Here is a 21,682-nt window from a genome sequence, read left to right as displayed (position 1 = left end):
TTCACACAACACAATGAAAAAAAAAGAAAAAAAAGAAATTATGACTTCCTTACTGATTTATCTATAAATATAGCTGCTAAGGCAAGGCATGCCTAGGAGGGATCTTTCCTGCCTATAATTAAAATGTTGATAAGTACATCACATAACACAGTAATATCTAAGACCTCTAAATATAAAGACATGATAAAATAAGATGGGCAGACACACAAAACAAACTGCCAGTCTGAAGTTCCCCGCTAAAGAACCTGGTGTTTTAAAGAAAAGATCTAGTAACACTAGAACAGGCGGTGCTGTTGAGGAGCCTAAATCAGAAAGAAGACAGGAAATAAAGGATGATCAAGTTATGCCTTCAAGCCTAAGCCATCCTTTCAATAAATGGAGCTAGTAAAAATGCAGAGTTCATATTGCATGCCATATTTTAGGGGTCCGCTCTGCCTCTAAGTGTGGCTCTCCTGAGGATGTCTATAGCACCATAAAGAACTTCAGGTGTGACCACTGCGCTATTTTAATTTAGATGAAGATTGTAACTCTTCCGGTTGTCCCCTGTTACTGTGGGGTTTTTTTTCATACTACAGAGCAGACGCAGAGCTTATGAGGTGAACTCATTTTGGACTAAACAAAACCTAAAGACATACTCCATGAAGAAATTTAACTACTTGCTCATAGGCATGCAATCCATAGGTTCACACAAGAGTGAGCACAAAATAAAATCCCTGCAAATATAGGCACTGTCATCAGCAGGTCTACAGCACCAAAGCACAAAAGCATTCTCACTTGCTCCCCTGCTAATCAGACTATTGACTGCCACTTGCAAACCAGCTTGTTTCTGGTTTTATGTTACTATGTTGACATCTACTTGCAGTACCAGCATGAAATGTGATTACTCTGAAGGTCAACAACATTCAGAGAAAAGCAAAACAATTAATTTTGTTTCATTAGTACTAATAGCAAAAAAACCAATTTACTCTGAAAAAGGAAATCTGTACAAAGTCATCATTACACTGTATCTTCACTGGCTACAGAAGGTATCTTGCAATAACCATATATACAGTGTGAACCAAAGTAGGGGTTCCAAGATCTTTTAGGTCAACAAGCTGTTGATAACCTGCAAAGCTTGCATGCCATGATCTCTAAAGCAGAGCTTGCCAGAAAAACCACACCTAGTAGCAGAAGGTAACATGTCAGGTAATACGAACATTCTGTCCTAAAGTAACAGAAGGACAACATACTACAAGCACTCAAGGACTTAATAGTCCATAGCAGGAGAAAGGAAAAGCCCACAGCAGGAAAATTATAACTTCTGATCGATTGCTATTGCTCCATCAGCAGAGAGAGTTGCAGTGTATGCACTATCAGCTTTGTTTAACTATGTTCCAAGAAAGTTTAAACAATTTAATGGTTAAACGGGGTGGGGGGGGGAGAAGGACACGACACCAAAAACCAAAACCAAAACCACAATAGAAAAGCATGCCTGCTTACATATGATTTTGCATGTAGAAACACACAGAGAAAAGCTGTGTAGTAATGTAGTACTGCCTATCCTCAGCTTTCCTCTCCTAATGCTGCAGTGGCAATATCCATAACTCATAGTCTGAGATGCCACAGGGCACTGTGGAGAGTGATCCTACATTTTCATCTCCATTCATCCCTGCTGAACTTAGAGGGTGCATAACTAAAGATACACATCTGAAAATCTAGCGATACCTATTTCTAAGGCATAAGCCTTAATTTGCACTGTCAAGTTTTTATACAATGGGTATTAGATGTAGTTATTAACTTTGCAGTTAAAATATTTTCCACTGGCAGTCCACTTGCCCTCGTCTGATAGCTGCTCAGCTTTACTTTGTTCAGCCCATGCAAAAGTCTTAGTGTTGAAAGGGACAGCTCATCTGGCATTACAACGAAGGAATTCCATCTCCAATTTGTTTCCCTCACCTTCAATACCTTAGATGGAAGGGATCAGGAGGTTAAAGACCAACAAACCAAACCCTAGTAGTCTAGAACCTCATTTATGCACCTCCTGAAGAACACAGGGGAAGGGAAAGATTATGCCCCTATTAACTTTCCATTGGAAAACAAATCACTCCACAAAGCATAACCAAAACCCATAATCTCTTTATTGAATGTTGAACTAATGAAAAAGCATTTAAAACCTAGCTCAAGTTTTTAAGAAAACTATAGCTTGCAAACTCTCTCAAAAGTATTGCACATAGATTTAAACCTTGAGGTACAAGCTTGGAAGTAAAGCATTGAGGGAAACAGTGCTCATGATCAGAGAGTATTTTTAAAGTTTCATAATAAAACTGACAAACTCCAAGAATAAACAAAACTAGAAGCAAACTTCAGCATCCTCAAACACAAACCATAATCCTGTAAATGCACCTGATGGTATTTGTGAGTGGAGAAGACATCCTGACTTTAAAAGAGGGGAGAAACTACTATTAAGCCACTTATTTCCTTTAGCATAATCCTCCTGTGTGCCATGTATATCCTAGCAGAAGCTCTACTTAAAAGTCTTCTAAATGTTTGTTCATAGCATAGGCTTTAAGTCTAAACGTTTAGGTTTCTGAAGTTATCTCTCAGGCCTGTTTAGAGTCTTGTATGTTTTTCAAATAAAGACATCAATTATTTGTTGGTATGTTTGTCTGCTTCTCCTAAATGGAGCCAGCAGTTTCTCTTTTCATTTTATTGCTGTTTTGAAAGTAACCATTTTCACTCATCTTCAAATTCTTCCCTTTCTTTTCACCAGCCTTGATGTTTATCAATGGGAAGCATTTCATTTTTTGATGGCTGTGGTGGGCCAGTAAAAGAGATTTCCCAGTAAATAAGATGTGGCCCAGTGTTGCAAACCTTTGCTCATGTGAATAGTGACATGAAGGTCAAGAGGGCTCCTCCTTGCATGAATAGCTCCTTTATCATTAAGTTGATGTTTCACAATCAGGATGGAGCAATAAAGAGTAAAAGTAAGGAACTGGAGAAGAGGGAAGTGACTGAATTGCTTTACATTTGCTTCTGTCTCCAAAACTCATCCCTACTGCAGGGTAGGTGAAGGTGTCATTACTGTGAATCTCAGCCTTCTCCGTCTTCCTAGAGAGTCCCAGGACTTCAGGCCACAGCAGGAAGTGGCAAGGACAAGCCATAGACTTTTATCAACAGACAGAGGTGTTACACTACTTTTAAGATTCTACAATGCTGATAAATATGGCCCAGTTACATCACTATTAAAGATGTTTATTTTTGCAGATATTCCGCAGTGTTACAAGACATTTCTATCCCAAGGTAATTGTACATAGCGAGGAGAGATTACACAGTTCCTTGTGTCAATACATGGTTGTGGTTGAGTGTCTCTGGAGGCCTACATAAATTGTCATGTGAAGCATCTCAGCCACATTTTCATTTGAGCAATTGGCTTTACGCAGAAGACCATGGGCAGGTGGCAACCAGCCTATACACTGTCCATAGTGAATCACCTTTAAAATCAGGGTCTATGTAGCATTACTCCAAGAAGAGTTTAAGTACTTTATTTACCCCCTTATAGTTATGATAAGTAATATGGTATTTGCAATAAACAAAAGCAAATGGATTCTTCACATAAAAGACTTCCAAAAGATGTTTTTAAACAAGTTTATTTTTAGGCATTTCTTAGGATTGGGGGAAAAAAAGTCTTGCTTTCTAGCATATCCTACAATAACTCAGCTTGCGAGTTTTCTGCAAGTGCGTTAAACACATTTTGATAAACATTTATTGCAGTGTATTTCTACTATAATGTGTTGTGAAATCTTTACTACAGACTATAAACTTAGACAGTATTTGACCTAATACAGCCTACTTAATAATCACTTAAACTGTTCATACAGAGATACTAGTCTGTATGTGAATTGAGAATCTGTGCTGATAACCTACTTGTGTTTTTAAGTGGTTAAGATCACACTACAGATCTAACTTTGTAGCCATTCCACACAGAGTTTCCATTGCACTTACAGCTAACATTAGGCTCAGATGAACACAAGAGCTAACCCGGGCGGGGAACAAGGGCAGCAGAGAGATCGGTCTCTGAATAAGTGAGTCCTTGTCACCTTTCAGGCTGCTTCTGGAAACAAAATTGGTATTGTTAGTTCAACTTGAACATTTCTTGGCATCTTTGCATTTTACTAACAACCATTTAAAATTCTACAGTTGGTGATATTTGTTGAAAAACTTTATCCAGTATATTTTAATTAGGGATATTAAAAAGAATATCAGTGAAGCAATAGCAAAGCTCAGTGTGGCTCTGTAGAGTTGCATGAGTGTCAGTGGGGACCACAAGCAGAAAGTCTCTAAGACGAAGACTTAACGCCATTTTATTAAAAAAAAAAAAAAAAAAAAGAGCACTGAAATGAGTCAAATCACGCAAAATCCCTAGAACAAGTTCAGGGAGTCCATGGAAGAGGCTCAGAGGAACAAAATAGAGGTAGCGATTGGGGGAGGCGGGGGATGGAAATGCACGTTTTCAAATCAACAACATTCTGGATGTATTGTAAGAGAATAAATTTGGAGGTTTAATATGAAAACAGGATGATCAGGATATGCCGAAAGAGAACAGATGTTAGTAATGTTTTAAAGATTCAGCAGAACCCAACAGAAGTAGCATGGATAGCAGTTGAGAAAGGACAACTGCAAAGACTATTTCTGATATACTTTACAGCTTACGCAGGGTGAAATAAGAGCAAGGTAAGACATTTTAGCTAACCTGAGCTTAAGACAACAGAGTATCTATGAGGGATCATCAGAGCAGCAAGACTGGACATGGAAAGTAAGGTATGACTGGAAGTAGCACAGAGGCAAAACTGAAATCACATGAATATGAGAATATCACCAGGAGCTAACAGACACTGAAGAGGGAAGGCCCTCCACATCGTGCTGTGGAGAGATACTCAAACCAAATATTTTGGTCTGGCCATAATTTGCCTTATACTGCTTTTTGTCTCCTCACTGCTTCTGCACCCATCCCCATTCTACAGTGTGCTCTATTGTACAGTCCATTCTAATGAACTGCCCAATAATTTTTTTGGTTGTCATTTTGTATTTTAAGAAAAACCTTTCTGCTACTTTAGCACTAATTGTGATAAGGATCATGGGGGAAAAAAAATCCCACCAAACCAACAACTAATGATTCCCTCATACCAACATGAATTTAATCCTAAATTGAGCCAGAACCTAGATTCTGCGTTATGTCTACAGCAAGTTAAGCATGCCAGGCTTAACATACATCCCAATCCAAATAAGGGCTTTTTCTTGAGGATGTTAATTAAAACAGGTTTGGGATATAACCTAGAGTAAGATTTCAGAACAGCAAAAGCATACTCAAAAAACATAGCATGTCTTTCATTTTCCAACATCCCTTTATAGTTTCAAGCCTCCATCCACCCATTCCACTGTATACCACAAAAACACATTTAATAGGGTAGCAAGATGGTAAGAATAAGGACACTACCACCAGAAAGCTCTGCTATCTGAAGCAGACAGAAAGCAGCCACCAAATAAAGAAAGAGAATTTAAACCACAAACTTTTAGGATCAAGAACCATATCCTCTTCTAAGCTTGCACAGTATCGATTACACCAATAGAACTAATGAGCCATTCTCCCAGTCTTCTGTATTTTAGCATTTTAGTAGACTTTTAGTGAATTTAAAAGGAAAATAATAATTAAAAAAAACCCCAATACACAATGACCAGAAGATCTAGTCAATATAAACATTTCTGAAATAAAAGTCCCAAATGACTCGTTCTCACCCCTTGGAGCCCCACGTATCCAGGCAGCTTTTTTTTCATGGTTCACCATTGCTTGATACCACATTTTAATGGATATCACATCCATAAAAAGGCACTAACCAAGTTTATACTGCTCTATGAGTTAATACATGCTATTGATTAATAATTAGTTTTGAAGAGGCATTCTGCCAGATGAGCGAGATAGGACTATTATGAGCTCTTTATGGCTTGGAAAGAAGTCCTTCTCCTAAAGTAAAAATAACAGCACAAGAGTTGCAAGCATCCCTCCGTGCGAGCCATTCAGCCTTTTCCTCGGTTACCCCGACTGACCTCCGGGACCCGCAGTCAGACCCCCAGACACGTCTTCCTCACAACGAGAGTATTCAGTGCGAAGGGGGGAAAAAAAAAAAAAAAAAAAAAAAAAAGGAAGGGAAGGAAATCAGACCAAACAGAAGAGGATCAAGACGCTTGGCTTCACCTTCCCTTCCTCGTAACACAACATCCATTGAGGCAGAAGAAACCACCCTGGGTGCTAAAACAAGAGCGGCATTCACGGCTAACCGGGTTTAGCAGCAGACGGGCTTGCGGGAGCACACTGCGTGCGTGAGCTCCCCCAGCCCCCAGGGCCAGCCAGCTAAAACCGAAATCAACCCCGAGCTCCTTTACCACTTGAGGGGGGAGGTGGGGGGGGGGGGGGGAAGGAAGCGCGGACCCATTTAATCACTCTACCACCGAGCAGTTCGGAATGATTAAGAGCTTTCCCCGCGCTCCCGCTCGAGGGGCAGTTTTGAGGCACCGGGCTTTGTGGGGACGCAGCTACGGTCGGGTTTTCCCGGCCCGGCAGCACCCCTCCCGCCCGCCCAAAGGCGCGGTATTTTCCGCTCCGGGGCGCCCGGCAGCACCTGCTGCTGCCGCCGCTGCCGCTGCCGCCGCTGCCCACCACCACCCCCCGGCCCCGGCCCCGGCCCCGCCACGGCCCCCGCCCCGGCGGCGCCCGCTGTACCTGCAGGATCTTGTCCAGCCCCTCTTGGCCCAGGCAAGGGAACTGCTTGAGCAGCTCTGTCTTCTGCCGCTTGTAGTCGTCGGTAGCCGAGCGCCAGTGCGGCTCCTCCAGCACCTCGAAGATCGCCGCCCCGATGGACAGGTAGAAGATGATGGCCGAGGTCAGCAAGGGGCCCCTGTCCACCATGGTGCCGGCGGGAGGGCGGAGCGCGGCGGGCGGGCCGGGGCGGCTGCCCCGCGCTGCGGCCGTGGGTGCCCGAAGCCGCCCTGTCCTTCCCCTGACACCTCTGCCTTCCCCGCCGTCCGCCGTGCCTCCTCTCCCGGCCTCTGCCGCGTTCCCTTAGAGTCTTCCACACTCCCCTCCCACTGCCTTCTCCTCCTCCTCCCTCCTTTCCTCCCTCCTCCGCTCCGCTCCGCTCCGCTCCCCCCGGCTGCCTCCTTCCCCTGGCCCTCTCCCCTCCCTCCTCAGCAACGATTTGAATTTGGTGCCCTCCCGCTTCCTCCCCCGATCCGCCCGCGCATGCGGGGCTGCCGCCGGGGGAGAGGCCGGCGGGGCGCCCTGGGGTGCTGCTGCCGGCCCCGCCGAGGGGCGGCCGGGCCCCGCGGGGCGGCAGAGCGGCGGCTGGCTCCGGCCGCCGGCATCGCCCGCCCGTCAGGGGCCGCCTGGGGGCCGGGGAGCGGGGCCGCCACCTCCCCATCTTCCCGCCCTGCCCGCGCGGCCGTTGGGAGCGGGCGTGGGGCCGCCGAGGTGAGCCCGGCCCTGGGCGACTCCCCCCCGAGCCGGGCTGGCCCCTGCGCCCGGAGCCCTGTTTTCCCCGCCGTATTTTCCCTTGGGCCAAGGGAAGAAGGGGTACCGTCCCTCCGTTTTTTTATTTTATTTTGCCCCTCGTGCTGCCAGGTTCAGCGGAGTTTCTCCTCCTCGGCGCTGGAGAGCTGCGAAGCGAGAGCCGCCTTCCCTGGCTCCAGCGACGTACGGGGGAAGGCAAGCAGGAGCTCGGAGGAGAAAAGAAGGGGGGCTGCCGGCAGGTTTCACCCCTTCCCCGAGGTGGTGTCCGCACGCGTGCGTTACGGATCCTTCACAGCAGCGACTGTATCTCCCTTCTGTCATGCGTTTCGTACGTTCAATAAATAAATGTTCCTATACGCCCCCATGTGCGCGCCTGTGAGTTTGGGAGCGAGGGAGAGACCCCGGCTAGTGGTTTTCCACGAGATCCTCGAAACCCCATCTGGGCAGAAGGTCTCCTGAAGCTCACCACGTTCATGAACTCTTCCCCGGGAGCAGCTTACGGCCACGCACAAGTGCACGTTCCTCCGTGTTCGCGCTTTGAGGCAGAAGGAAGGCAACCCAACTGATTTGAATGAATGGGGCTAGAAATGGGGTTAAATGGGTCAAGGAGAGAGCACGCTGTTATTCACTGGTTATGCACCACAGCAAAGGGCTCGTGGTGCGGACGCGGTTCATCTTAGAAAACACTCTGTTTGTGGGGATAACTTATTTTCCGCCTTCTCCAGCCCCCTTCCCCCCAACAGGAAGAAAACACTCAAAAATACAGTCGTCCATATCAACTGCATCAACACTAAGGATTTGAGGATGTATAGGTATGTCAGCTGGAGTCCACACACCAAAGGGCTGAGATGAGCCAGCTGAAATTTCTCATGCGGATGTAGTTGAAATGGGAGGAGGGAGAAGGAGGAAGGAAACAAGTAGAAAATACGCAACAGAGCATGAGAAAACAAAAAGGAGAGCATGTGGAAGGCAAAGGACTGCCTCGGTTAGGAGGTATCCAGACATCTATCTGTAAAACTTTGAATCATGCCCAATGGATGCTCTTGTTGAGATTGCCCACAGAAAATTACATGGCCCTTGAGCAGTCCTTCCTACTAACGTGTATAGTGCTCAGTGAAAATACATCTGCAAGATGTTCCTGGCAGCCTTAAAGCAGGACTGGAGAAACCACAAAATCCACAAGCATGTTACGTGATCAGCAATCAGCATCACTGTCTTTGCATGGGATTCCCCAGTTATGTAAAGGAAACATTAAGAAGAGAAAAGGATTGCCAAACTGTAGTGGCCAAAAAAAAGAAAAAGTATTTATATATGCTAAAGGAGAGATCAAGTAGAAGGCATCATAATAAACATTTTAAAAATAACAAGTGTCATAGAGAAACTACAGTAACCTTTTTTTATTAAGGCAAAAATAGGGGATGTTTCATGAAGTCGTAAGCCAGAACTTTTAATTAAAAGGAAAAGAAGAATTTCATGATGTGTAATTACCACATGGAAATTATTCCCAGGTGTTATCACTTGGCCCAAGACCTTTGCAAAACTTGAAAAGCCATTGGCCACATAAATGAATAATGTGAGCAACCATCATTGCCTCACTTACTGATTTAAAAGTAAAGTTAAAAACTGTAAGGTATGTAAATACTTATGGCAAGTGACTGAAAGTATTGAGGAAGAACTATTCCCACAGGCAAACTACGATATAACTTTCCATTTGGTTTCTCACACCTCCTGAGTCACCTGCAAATGGTTAGGTTATTCCAACAGCAGCACCAGTAGCCTGACACGTTATAGCAATATTACACTTGTGTGTTCCTGACCCTGAACATCTGTGCTTCGTAACTAGAAGGTATTTGATTAAATTTGGAAACAGTACTCTTCTCCATCTGTCTCTAAAGGCCCATTTATACCACTGAAATACTATCTTAAAGGCACAAGGAATGACACAAATGACCCTGAACCTACTGCAATTATAAAGCGCAGATGAGAGCAAAACCACTTTCAGGCATTTTATAGAAAGTTTGTTTGCAATTTTGATTCAACATTTCTCCTTTCCACTCTAAACTCCCAATCACTGATTGCATAATTAGTGCTCTCAGTAACTGAGTCAGTGTTTAAAAACAAACAGACCTGTAAATCACATACCATTTTCCCTGTGTGTTGAAATGCTATTGCACTTGTTAGACTGTCTCCTTGTGTTTCTCTGAGTTTCAAAGAGGTGAGCCTGGTAAGGAACACCATCCAGAGGAATAGTTTATTCCCCAGGGAACTGTAGCCAACTACTTACGCAAGTAGAGCTTATCCTCTGAGTATCAACAAACTTCTTGCATTTAGGTATTTCACTTTGATTCCTTTGTCTTTTGCACAAGAAATTACAAGGCATAATTTCACGCTGCTATCCAAGTGCGTGTGGCAAGAAGGAATGTTTTCTGTAGCTGGCCTCTATTTGCACCTCCTGATCTAAAATGCCTCTCCTGACCTCATAAAAGATCCCATATCCTTTTATTCATGGCCCTTTTCTACTCTCTGTTTCCCTTGGATTAAACAGTACCCCTATTGTTAACCCACAGCACCTGCCACATAGGCCCCACAGCTTTTCATGCTAGCTAAGTTAATGAAAAGGCTGGGGCTATTCACTCAAAGGCTTTAAAATCGCATTAAAAAATCAGGGGAGAAACAGCAGATAGGACTGTGGTGAGCAATACCACAAGTATCAATCATTTGTATTATTTGCATAGGTCATTATTTCAGGCTGTCCAGTGCAAAAGGAAATCTCTTTCATCCAAGCTGTATGTCTAAGACACATTTGCTGTACAGATGTTTCCTAGAACAGCCTGAAATTAATGAATAAATGTCAGAAAATGTTTTAGGTGGAGCAAATAAAAGACATTATTTGGGCAAAGGAAACCTGTCATGAAGTGGCAAAGACTGCATGTTGTACTGAGTATGAACTGTGTCTCTTCAAGCCTCTGTCATTTTTCACTTGGAGGCCTATTTCTGGCTGGCTGATGGCTCTGTTCTCGATGATGCCTGTCAACTCTGTGTCTTTCACTTTTCTTTATCCATTGAAATTTGGACACCTCCAACATTGCTTTCAAGTGTTATACACCTAGCCATGTATGATGCTAAGTAAGTTGACGGGTGGGCTATCATGACAAGCAGTTTTGCTTTTTGCTTTGTTGGTACAGTCCAGTGCGTACAGAAAGGGTAAGGCCGGTCTGCAGATGATGCAGAAGTTTATATGAGACATTTGTAGAAAGTTCAAAAATTCTCCATGGGATTGTTCACACCTCTTGGCCCAAGTGTTTACACATAGCACGTTTTGTGCCCTGCAAGTACAGTAACACATACTAAATAATAACAAAAAAAGAATAAAAACCTTTACCAAAACAACCTGCATACCACTGCAACAGACTTCTTCACCCATGGACAGATAATGAGTGAACAAACACCACATGACAGATGTTAGTCATACTGCTTAATGAATAACTGGTGATGAGTACAATACCTGTGTGGAATGGCTGTAATGTGTTCAAGGAAAAATATGTATTTGGATTATCTGTTTTTCACTGAGATACCTGCAGTGTTCAAGAGAAATGTCTTCATCAGGAAGTCCAGGTATTTCAACATTTTTTCTGCATGTATTTCCTTGACTGCCTTGTTCCTCAGCCATCCACAGCAGTCACTGGATCTTCAGAACTGGATGATGAAATGTGGTTTCCTTCAAAATATTTTGCAAAGAAACAAAATATTTTACAAAGAAAGACTCTGGCCTTCTCTTTCTGCTTCACCATGGCCTCAGTCTTGCAGACAAACACTGGTGGTACCCAATGCTTATGATAGTCCTTCACACTGACATTCGTGTCAGTGACCTAGACAGTTCAGCATACAGCTGCAAAAAAAACCCCAGCTGAGACAATGTCGGTCCTGGGCTGGGTTTTACCATCATGATACCTGGAGCACGTTACTATTTTAGATAGTATGCTCAAGGCTAGCTGAGCACCATGGTAACAGAATCAGTGAATAATGCAACAATCTGTTATTTTGTTATGTAAAACATCTCTGTCGAGTCTTATTTTTGTGTCATTAAGAAGGAGTTAAATTCTATTTGTGTGCAGTAATATGGATGAATGAATGCACATTGCTCTGAGACTTGTTTCCCAAACAAATTTAAATTAACTTTTATCAATCTCAGGTCACGCAGTGCAAAAGTCTTCTCCCGTGTTACGGCATCTGCCTGAATGTGACAGGGGAAAATTACAGGGAGAATTCAAGGAGCTGTTGGCCTCCCCCATCTCCCAGTTGGGTTGTGCAGCTGCATGTCTGTGTGCCAGGTTGTGCAATGGAGGGCCTTGTGTGTGACCGGGCAGTTCCCACATCCACATTGGGCTCCCTTCCATGCCCAGCGTGTAATGCTCATGTTTTGTTAGTCAACATGCCTGAAGAGCTGTTCCCACCTACCTCTTCCCTTTATAGAAACAAAGTCACCACATTAATTTTGGCAGAGGAAAGGCAGAGAGAATGTTGTTGTCTTTTTTTTCCCCTCTTGGTTGAATAGTCTTGTGCATAACAAATGAGGACAGCTATACACCCTAAAAACATTGAAAAGGATCATATTCTTATCATCTATTCTCCTGTTCCAAATCCTGCAGCAACAGCTTGCAAGATTAGCTTGGGTCTTATCTGGGGGGGAAAAAGATCGAGTAAGCAAGCAAGCAAGTTGGCTACATACAGTTAAAGGAGTATGAATTCCAAATAATTTTTTTCTGTGGATACTAGTTGCTTTTGTGCCTGGTGCCCCAGAGCGAAAGAAGTGTCATGGCCCACGCTGTCTCCAGGCATGTGCCTCTTCCTTCTATGCTTAAAGAGTTTTGCAAGAAGACAAGAGTTCCTGGCATAGTCTACCTCCACAGCCCTTTTGCCTGTTACATGGTCCTTTGTGGTCCCTCCTCCATCATGTGTGGTATTGGGAAAAAAGACAGCAAAGGCTGAACCGTAACACCCACAGCTGTCCTGCAAGTGAAGTGCTTGCAAGCTATTTGTGCCTTTTAACTTATGGTTTGTACCCTCCTAGACCACTATCAGGAGAAATATTAGGAGAGTTTGGAGGAAACTAGTATTTCAGTGTTTTTTGCCTTCCAGTGGTGCCTCCCACATGCCAAAAGCTGGTGTAGAAGTAGCAAACAAAGCCAGGTCACTAGCAGATATTACTCTAGGGAGGCAATTTGGCACAAAAATGACTGAGTTAGAACATCAGGAAAAAAATCCACCTGGTATAGTGCTTCGGTCAACAGCTAGACTGTTGTCACTGCTGTAAGCATAAAAGCTGCCTGCAAGTTATAACTTACGCTGGTCCTGGTCTCACGGTGGGCACCATGCTCTTGGCTCTCAATGGCTTTTCAGGGATGTGTGTGGAGGGTCACAGTCAATTGCAAGACAACCTGTGACTGAGGTAGTAAAGCAAGGTAGATGCTGGAGGTTTTCCTTGTATTGTGTAGCACCTCAGCAGCACTCTGTTCTTAATTCTGTCCAATGGCCTGTTGGTCTCAGAACTGGAACAAAGTCTGGGGAAACTGAGGAAGCAGTGAGTGAATGGGAGCAGATTCAAATTGCCCGCATTGCTGCTCTCTTTCGGGAGCTCATGGAGAAGTCCTGGTAACCCAGTTTGGACTTACAGCAGTGCCAGCAATGAGGTGTGGGAGAGGCCTGGCAGGAATCAGAGTTGAGGGAAGGCAGAGAGCATAAGAGTAGACAACCCCTAACTATACCTGGGGATCTGGTACACCTGCAAAAATCTCTGGAGCAGTCGGTGGGGAGAGGGAGAGAAGAGGGATGGGGAAGGGAACACTGACCCCATCAAGTGATGTGGTGCTCTCTAAGGCCATCCAAACAGAGGTGAACATCCCTAGCTGCTTCTTTCACTCAAGAGGACTACCTGAGACAGCCAGAGGTCCCCAGTGAATATTGCATTGCCAACATGGGTTATAGAAACTAATGGTTAGCAGGCTGTTAGAGGTTTCACAACTCATTTCCTTTGAATATTAGTTATTTTTTTTGCCAAAGAGAGAAGGAGAAAAAGGGAGGAGGAGGAAATAAAAACTACATGGGGTAGTTTATTTTAAAAGATTGAGTCAGTAAGGAGATGGGTAAACTCTGTAGATGGCATTGCTTCAGTCAGGACAGAAAATTCAGTGCTTTCCTTGCATGTGTTTAATATTTCTTTGGAACAAGGAAGTGTATGCAAATAGTGGGACCAATCTGCAAACACTTACTCAGGTCAGCAGCCTTTGCTCAAGAACTCTCACTGATTGGGGATAGTTGTAACAATAAAGATTCCCCAGGCTGTGGAGCCTGGCTCTTAGGTCTGCCTCATCTCCTACCCTTGCTTCACTCCCTATTTTCATCCCTGATCTTTTGCAATTCAATGACAATCAGAGTTAATAAAAGGTGTGTCTGTGATCCTATAAAGCAATTTGCATCACCATCTTTTGTGATGAAATTTTCACAGGGGAAGGAGAGGCAGCAACATTTTGCCCAAGTTAAGGTTGTCCTGGCAATAGGCCAAGAAGCCTGAAGCCCGTAATACTCATAAGAGAGATCTGATTACCACAGCCCGTCTTTCAGTGCAGAAATGTGTCCTGCAGAAACTACAACACCCCCATCCCTCCACCCCCCCACTTCCAGGATAAGTCTAAAAGTAGTCTGGAGTGTACAGTCTTGCATTGCTGCCACTGTGTCACAAGCACATGGACAGGCTCGGGCTGCCTTGCTGAAGTTATTGTACTACGGGTACAACAGCCCACACGACAGCTGCCTCTGCCCTACCGGAAACATGACTTTGCTTATCTGAGTTGAAGAAGCCGTGCTGCTCTCACTAAACAGAAGTGGTCAGAACCTGACAGCTGACGTTAACTGTGTTGTATGTTATTTCAGTGTGTGGCTATGATAAACGGATGTCAGTGAAATATTCATTTTGACTAAAGGAACTGATAATTGACACAAAGCTATTAAAACATGACAAATAAGCAATGTTTAAGCCAGCTGAATAAAAGAACTGTCACAAACGTCTTCTGCTGTGCTGTCTGGTGCAAATACAGCAGCCTTGCTTGATAAACAAGGCCTCATTTAGTTCTGGGCTTGTCTCAACACTGGTCTTTTATAAGCACTTGGGACAAGATCATTAAATGCGCATGTATCAGCTGAAGACCTGCCTCTGAAATTTCCTTCTAATGCCAGGAAAGGCCCTAGTTACACAATTATACATTAACTAACAAATAATTATTCTCAGCAGTGGGAAGTGAGTTATTTTGCAGCTCTCTATTGGAGCGTTCAGATGCCTTGTATGAAATCTAGAGAGATTAAATTCCTTTGCCTTTCTTTATAGTTGGACTGCTTGCAGGGCATGCTGCAATGCTGGCATCTAAATCTGCTTGGAGAGCAATGTGGAAAGATTACAATTGGAATATCCATTATCATGATAATGTGTGGAAATCTGGCACCTGTTAATAACAGAGCAGTGTGGGAAGGACATTACTGGGGCTCATAGGTAAAGCAGAGAGGGGATTTTGATACCTAATGTCACCAGTACAGAGGAGCAGGAAAAGCTGATATGGTCCTTCACTGGCAAGGCGCAGTGGGGAGACTGCTGCTGCAGTAGGTCGGGCACTGTAAGAAAGGATGGCACTGGAGCCTACGGTAAGGGTTGTGCAGGCTGGCTGCCATTGCAGGCCTTCGCTGAACGCGTTGTAGGCAACAGGGCCACACAATGAACAGATGCTACGGCTATCATTTTTATTTTCCAGAAAAATGTTTGCTTTCATATCTGGAGTGACTAAACTAAAATGTCTTTTCTCCATTTAATCTTGATGCAAGCTCATATCTGTTTCTGAACATAGATCCCAAGTTTTAAGATACAATCCAAATCTGAACCTTTTCTTTCCTTCTGGTTTCCACTTCGTGGAGAATGCCTCCGAGTCCAGCAGTTTTCCATATCAGAAAACTACTATTGTTGTACCAATCGTTGTTTAGACATAAAGCCTGAATTCAGTCCTGTGTGGATAGCAGGATGTAATACCTTCAAACAGTGGCAGAGAGAGAAAAACGCCTTGAATAATATAAAAGGTGCAATCTGGCACTGCTAAGGAGACGGATCAAATAACCTCTCGGTCTTTTCTATGTGTGACTTCTGCAGTTCCACACAGGCTTTTCACAACAGTTGCACACCCCACATCAGGGCCAGGGTGCAGGGGTAAGGAAGAGCTCACACTAGCAGCTTGACAGTTTGCCAGTGCGTACGGAAGCAGTATGCACCTTTCAGTTAGTCACCGCAGTGAATTATGTTTTCAGTTGTACCTTGCAGAGTGAATAGCAAATAACTTTACACTATAACACTGTCCTATCTGTTCCCCCATATGCACTCCTCTTCTTTTCCAAAGAATACACTGTACCATGCAGTAAAGAGAGTGTTCAAATAACAATGGAAAGAATGACTGATATTCTCCTGAACTAACTTCAAGGCTGCATATCCAGTTCTCTGCCTTTTTTGGTCAGTCTCTTTACACTATTTATGCCTGTTTTTAAACAGGCTGGGTAGGAGAAGAGATTCCAGCACACCTGATCCAACATTTAAACTCAGCTCCACAGAAAGGCAGACATTACACTGTCATAGAGGAAAAAGTCAGTAGAGCTTTCCCCGCTCCCAGCACATGTATATTTCTTAAAACTATCCAAATGATATTTTGGTAAAGTAGGTAAAAATGAGAGTGTGATGTTCCACATGAACTGGAATGCAGGACACAAGAAGTCAGATCTTTCTGTAATACTAAGTATTATCTCACATATGGGAGGCCACTTCCAGCCAATATATTAGAACTCACAAATTGTCTTTTAGGCACCTGTGAAAAACCACTGAAACCAACACAGGCCACCTGCGACATACAAAACCCTCAGCTGAAACAGCCACATTCACAAAGCTGAGCTATAAAGTCCTCTATACTAAAAAGTCATCCAAACCAGAAAGATTTATTGTTCTTCTGAGGGGAGTTTTAGGCACGCAACTTATTCCCATTGAGCTCTGACAGTTTCTCATATTCTGTTTCTTCTCACAGTATCTTCTCTATGGCCAGTCCTGCAGCCAGCTCATCTTCTAGCTGGATAAGCTGCCTCTGTTGTAGTATCAACACTTGTTGAGCCAACAGGGAAGACACTGGAACCAGATACATACATAGGATAAGAATGGTAATACTGGTATATTCTTGATTCCTGGTATTGACTTTCTCACTGAAGGACTGTGCACAGCACAAAGTACTGAGTGAATTTCAGCCCTGTGTACAGGGCCAGGATACAGTTTATACAGCACTTGAGTTCTACTTAATCCTCAGGTTGGCCCTAAGTGGAATGTAACTCTTGTGTTATATTTCTGCACATGAGAGAATTTTGATTAAAGAGAGCTAAAGATTATCTGGGAGGAGTGGGGATCTTTATTTTTTCTTCTTCTCGGTCTGCAAAGGACCACCGAAGCCCTTGTGCCTACTGAACTATGAAGACAAAGAATGAAGGTTGCAACTACTATGTCAGGGGAAAGCTTTTACACCACCATTCTGTCCTGTTTGAGTGGTCCACCTCCATACATTGTTCATGCTTGGACAGTGCAATTTCTATTCAGAAGTGTTCCCTCTTGAGTGTCTGCTACATGCAGTGATAGCTAGCAGAACATTGTGTCATATATGGTGCCTGGCACAGAACATTGGTCTGCCTTTCCAATCAGCTGTGAAAAGGCTCAGCTGAGTACAGTGGCTGTGATGACATGGGTCAAGGCACCCAAGAGCACTTGCTGAAGCAAATAGATTTCTCCAAAAATAGCATCTTGGAATAGGACAAGCAAAAACCGACAAGCATCTCATTGAAAAACAAACAGCCCTGTTAATTCTTTCAGATTTTTCCTCTCCTCTTGGTCCAGACAGGAACCTGTTTTATCTGTTGAAAGAAATTCTGTTTATGCAGAGGATGGATACCAGCCTTCCATACCTCTAAAATTCTCCAGGTCTTATAGACAGACAGGTCTTATTCTAACCATCTTCCCAGACGTATTTCATCCTAAATACAAAGCGAATCTGGCTCAACCCTTTTGCAGACCTCTGAACTGTCAAAAGCCTGGAACAGTGAGGCTTCCGGGTAATTGCATCACATGAGAGGGGAGGAGGTCAGAGGGAATCATCACTTGAGAATGCATGCCCACATCTCAGCTCCTATACGTGATCTGACACTGGGCATGTCAGATCATGCGCGGAGGAGATGCACAGGGCATGCCACTGCCGGCAGACACGTGCTGCTTAACAAGGTTGCTTTGAATGTGGGCCCCTGCAGGGTCTCCTCCACCTGCTCCAGCTCCAGGCTTGAGTGCTTCCTCTCTGCAACCACAGTGCTGGCAACAGCTCTTACCTTGGGGGGGGTGCTACCGGAAGGGATGGGCACAGTGGAGGAGCGGCAACAGAGTGAATCTCACTCCAAATGCCTCAGGCTCAGCAGGGCTCCTCTTGGCGTCTACCAATGGATCATGTCACTGCCATCACAACTGCAGAAAAAATGACCAAGGTTGACTTTTCCTTTGAAAAATGGAGACATTTCACATAGTGAACCACATACTACTTGGATGTTGTTTGGCTTAGCCAAATGGCTGTAACCTGTCATCCTTCGGTTTCTTTTTACCAGATCAGCCCAAGGCCTTCTCTAATCTCCTAAAAATGCTGTGTCTTGTATCTTATTGCTGAAAGTTTAATTTGTTCATGCTAGGCTGGAGAGGTTCTTTTCATGAGAATCTGTTACCATACAGGTTACTAAACTCCTTGTAGCTTCCTCACAAAGCAAATATTGTTTCCTTTTCCCTAGAAAAACATTGAAATTGTCAAGAGATTAGTGTAGGTTAAAGAATTAAAAAAAAAATTATGGCAAGGAGGTCAGAGACTACAGAAGTTCTTTGGGTTCCTGTGTTTCAGAGCCAAAGTACTGAAAAGCACTTCTATTCAAAGACAGAAACTGTGGCTCTCTGTGCTCTCAGAAGGGTGTCAGCAATTGCAGAAGTGTGGAAGAGGAGAGGAAGTCTCATGGTGCCAGCTGAAGGAAAGAGAGTCAGTGAGATGAACAGTGCTCCTTCAACCAGCCAGAAAAAGAGGAACCACCAGCTCTGTTTCTGAACCACCAGCTCTCTTTTCTGTGCCAGCAAGATGCTCTTCCCAGTCCCAGCTTCAATTTAAACTTGTATTTCAGAGAAGTAGCTGCAAATGCCCCAGCTGAGGACTAATTTATATCCCCCATCTCTGTCGTCAACTCTCTTAACCTCTGTGGTCGTGGATTGTTTATTATAGAATAGTGTGCGCAAGATATCACTCAAGGTAAAAATGTAGAAAAATGAATTGTGAGTGCAGTGGCCATAATAATTTCATTGTTTAAAGCACTTCAGATTATATGGTTAAGAAAGATGGGGATGAGTACGTGTGAAAATATAGTGTTTGAAACAGTGAACTTCAACCATGTAGGTCTCTCTACTTTTGTACAGATAACCACATCATAAACTCAAGCACTCTTAGGTTAAAACAGGCTGGATTCATCAGGAACTGTTCAGCTGTGGACAGAACATATTTCAGCAAGTTGGAAGTAGTACCAAATGATCATGGGCTGAAAAAGCTTTTACCCTGCTCTGAGTTGCAAACAGAGCAGGATTTGGCCAAAAAATATACCATCAGAAGGTCTTTGAATTAATATAATAATAGAAATACAGTGGGTTTATACGTTTTATCTAATAGTCCCAAATTAATTTATAAGCATTATTTAGCACTAACTACAGCTTTGAGTTGTGGGAATGTGTTTTCACAGGCAGGTCTGATATGGTTGTGTGAATTACCCTAGGTCACAAAACTAAAAAAAAACCCAGTAAAACAAAAGCAGGCAGGGAAAAGGAAGCAAGAAAAGGACTGTAAGAAAAGGCCCAGGGAATCCATCAGGACTGGAGCATGAGAGTTTCACCTCCTATTCCTGCTGGACAATATTCTCTGTCACTGTCATTCTCAGTAATTTACCTCACCATCATGATGTCAGGTTACATATTGTCGTGGCTTTACATGATGTTATTTTGGTGTTGAGATGTGCAGCTGTTAAAGGCTCTGAATAACAAATCAGGGAAGCGATAGCAGACCACTGGTAAGAAAGATGCTCTTACAGTTTCCCCACCCAGTAAAGGCTGGGTCCAAATGTTTGTTGTCAGTTGCTAGAGAGCCTGTAACTTGACATAACCAGGCGCTGATGTCAGGGCTTCAGGGCTAATACCGAGCTAAGATCTTGCCAGCATTTATAGTTAACCTGTTTGTACTACAGATTGATAGCATGAAGCAAACTTAAGTCAATGTTTACCTCTACTGTTAAAAGCAAGGAGAAGGGGAGAGTACAGTTGGTGGCTCCAAGAGGGCTTGATAGCCAAAGACTAGTGTCCTTGTAAATCTGATAAATAACAGACAGTCCAAATTTTTGTAAGAGCTCCAAGGTTTCCTGTGGGATTCCTTTAGATAAGAATCTGAAGGGCGCTGTTCACTTCTGAAGGTACATTCCCCTCTCAAGGTCCAGCATATGAGGAGAAAGAACGCTTTTTAAAAAAAACCCCAAAACTGTTTGTCCCTTCTTTGCATAGAGATAGACTGCCTACACTCTCTTAGAAGCATGAAGTCAGTAGATGTATAAAGCAAGAGGAACAATTAGACATGACAGTGTCTATTATATCTGTTATGTTACATGGCAGTAACATAAAAAGCAATGGAACTGAAAAACAAGCAAACCCTGCCTTAGGTAGCCTCCTGAGTCAGGGTCATGCCCTAAATACACAATACCATCTGAAAGTAGTGCATGTAGTATTTAAGTATCTAAACACACACTTGCTACATACTTGTAAAATATTTTCCAGATCCAGCATAATATCCTTTTACTTGTACAGTATGTTTCTTTAATAAGGAAGATACACCAATCCTGAACCTGCAGTCAGAGGCGCTTGTCTTAGAGAAGGTTCCTGGAACCATCTTGGCTCAGGTTCAAAGGCTGCTCAAATGTTTAGGCTCAAACTAATCAAGTTAAGTATGTTCTTGACAGATTATTTTCTCCCTTTCATAGCTCTCCCCTGAGGGATATTAGTCATAAACTCAGCAGAACGCCTACACTGCATCCACACAATTTGAGGTAGATGTTAAAATAATCCCCCACCTGAGCACACAAGTCTGGTAACTGTTCAATCAGTTATGCAATTTGCATGTGTAAATGAATTTTGCACTCTCAGATGGATTCATATGTGTATTATGGATAGTTAAGAGGGGAATCTGAAAACTGTTCTATAGCATTAATTTCCCATAACGGGATTTTATCACATTAAATTATAACCCTGTATGTTTATATATCTTATATATATATAGATATAAAAAGATGCACAGAACATACCCGGCTGTAATAGTGCTTAGCCATTCGAGAATGGGACGGTGGAAGTCTGCCCAAGATAGTCTTTGCTTGTCATGTTTTGGGAAAATGAGTGGGGCAGCAAGACTGGCAATTTTTTCAAACTGTATTGGCCTGTGAGAATAGCTGATTTCATACTCTGGGTGTTTGGATTTCAGTTTGCTCATCATCGCAACTTTTACTCTACTTTTTTGAATGCAAATCTTCAGCTTATGCAATGCATTATTCAAATTCCGTATTGTCGGTGCTCGGAAAGGAAGTGTGTCACCAGTCCCACTGGCCATTCATTGGCAGCAGGTTGCTAGCAAAGGGTTGCGTGAGTGCTGGGTTTCTGGCACAGGTCTTTTTTAATATTTTTTTCTTTGGAGAACAGACAAACACACAGTTCTGAGCTTCACAGATGAATGTAGGAAAAGAAGGTGGCTTAAGGTTTGAGTCTGCCAACTCTCTGTCAGTATTACCAGTTTCTGTAGTATAATAGAAAATGAAAATATTTTTGCATGATCAGTCCAGGATATAATTGGGTGGTTACAATGACCGATAGGTACTTTGCCTAACCTTAGAGAATTCAACTCTCATCGATTTCTCATGGAAACAGAAATATCTTCCAGATATACATATGTTAAAAATGTAACACCTCTCACTCACATGTTTACA

General features: G+C 43.3%; 1 protein-coding gene across 1 annotated transcript in view; it reads right to left on the bottom strand.

The window, feature by feature from the left end:
- The window catches only part of KCNK5 (potassium two pore domain channel subfamily K member 5), a 31,326-nt gene extending 24,386 nt beyond the window's left edge, over positions 1-6,940 (bottom strand). Inside the window, exon 1 of the mRNA XM_075707172.1 lies at positions 6,755-6,940. Coding sequence (XP_075563287.1) covers positions 6,755-6,940 — 186 coding nt within the window. The remainder of the gene's footprint in view (positions 1-6,754) is intronic.
- Positions 6,941-21,682: the final 14,742 nt, after the last annotated feature.

Source organism: Pelecanus crispus, chromosome 3 (genome assembly GCF_030463565.1).
Source record: "Pelecanus crispus isolate bPelCri1 chromosome 3, bPelCri1.pri, whole genome shotgun sequence".
In the NCBI taxonomy this organism is placed as follows: Eukaryota; Metazoa; Chordata; class Aves; order Pelecaniformes; family Pelecanidae; genus Pelecanus; species Pelecanus crispus.
Note: the sequence above shows the minus strand (reverse complement) of the source record. Positions and strands in the feature narration are given on the sequence as shown.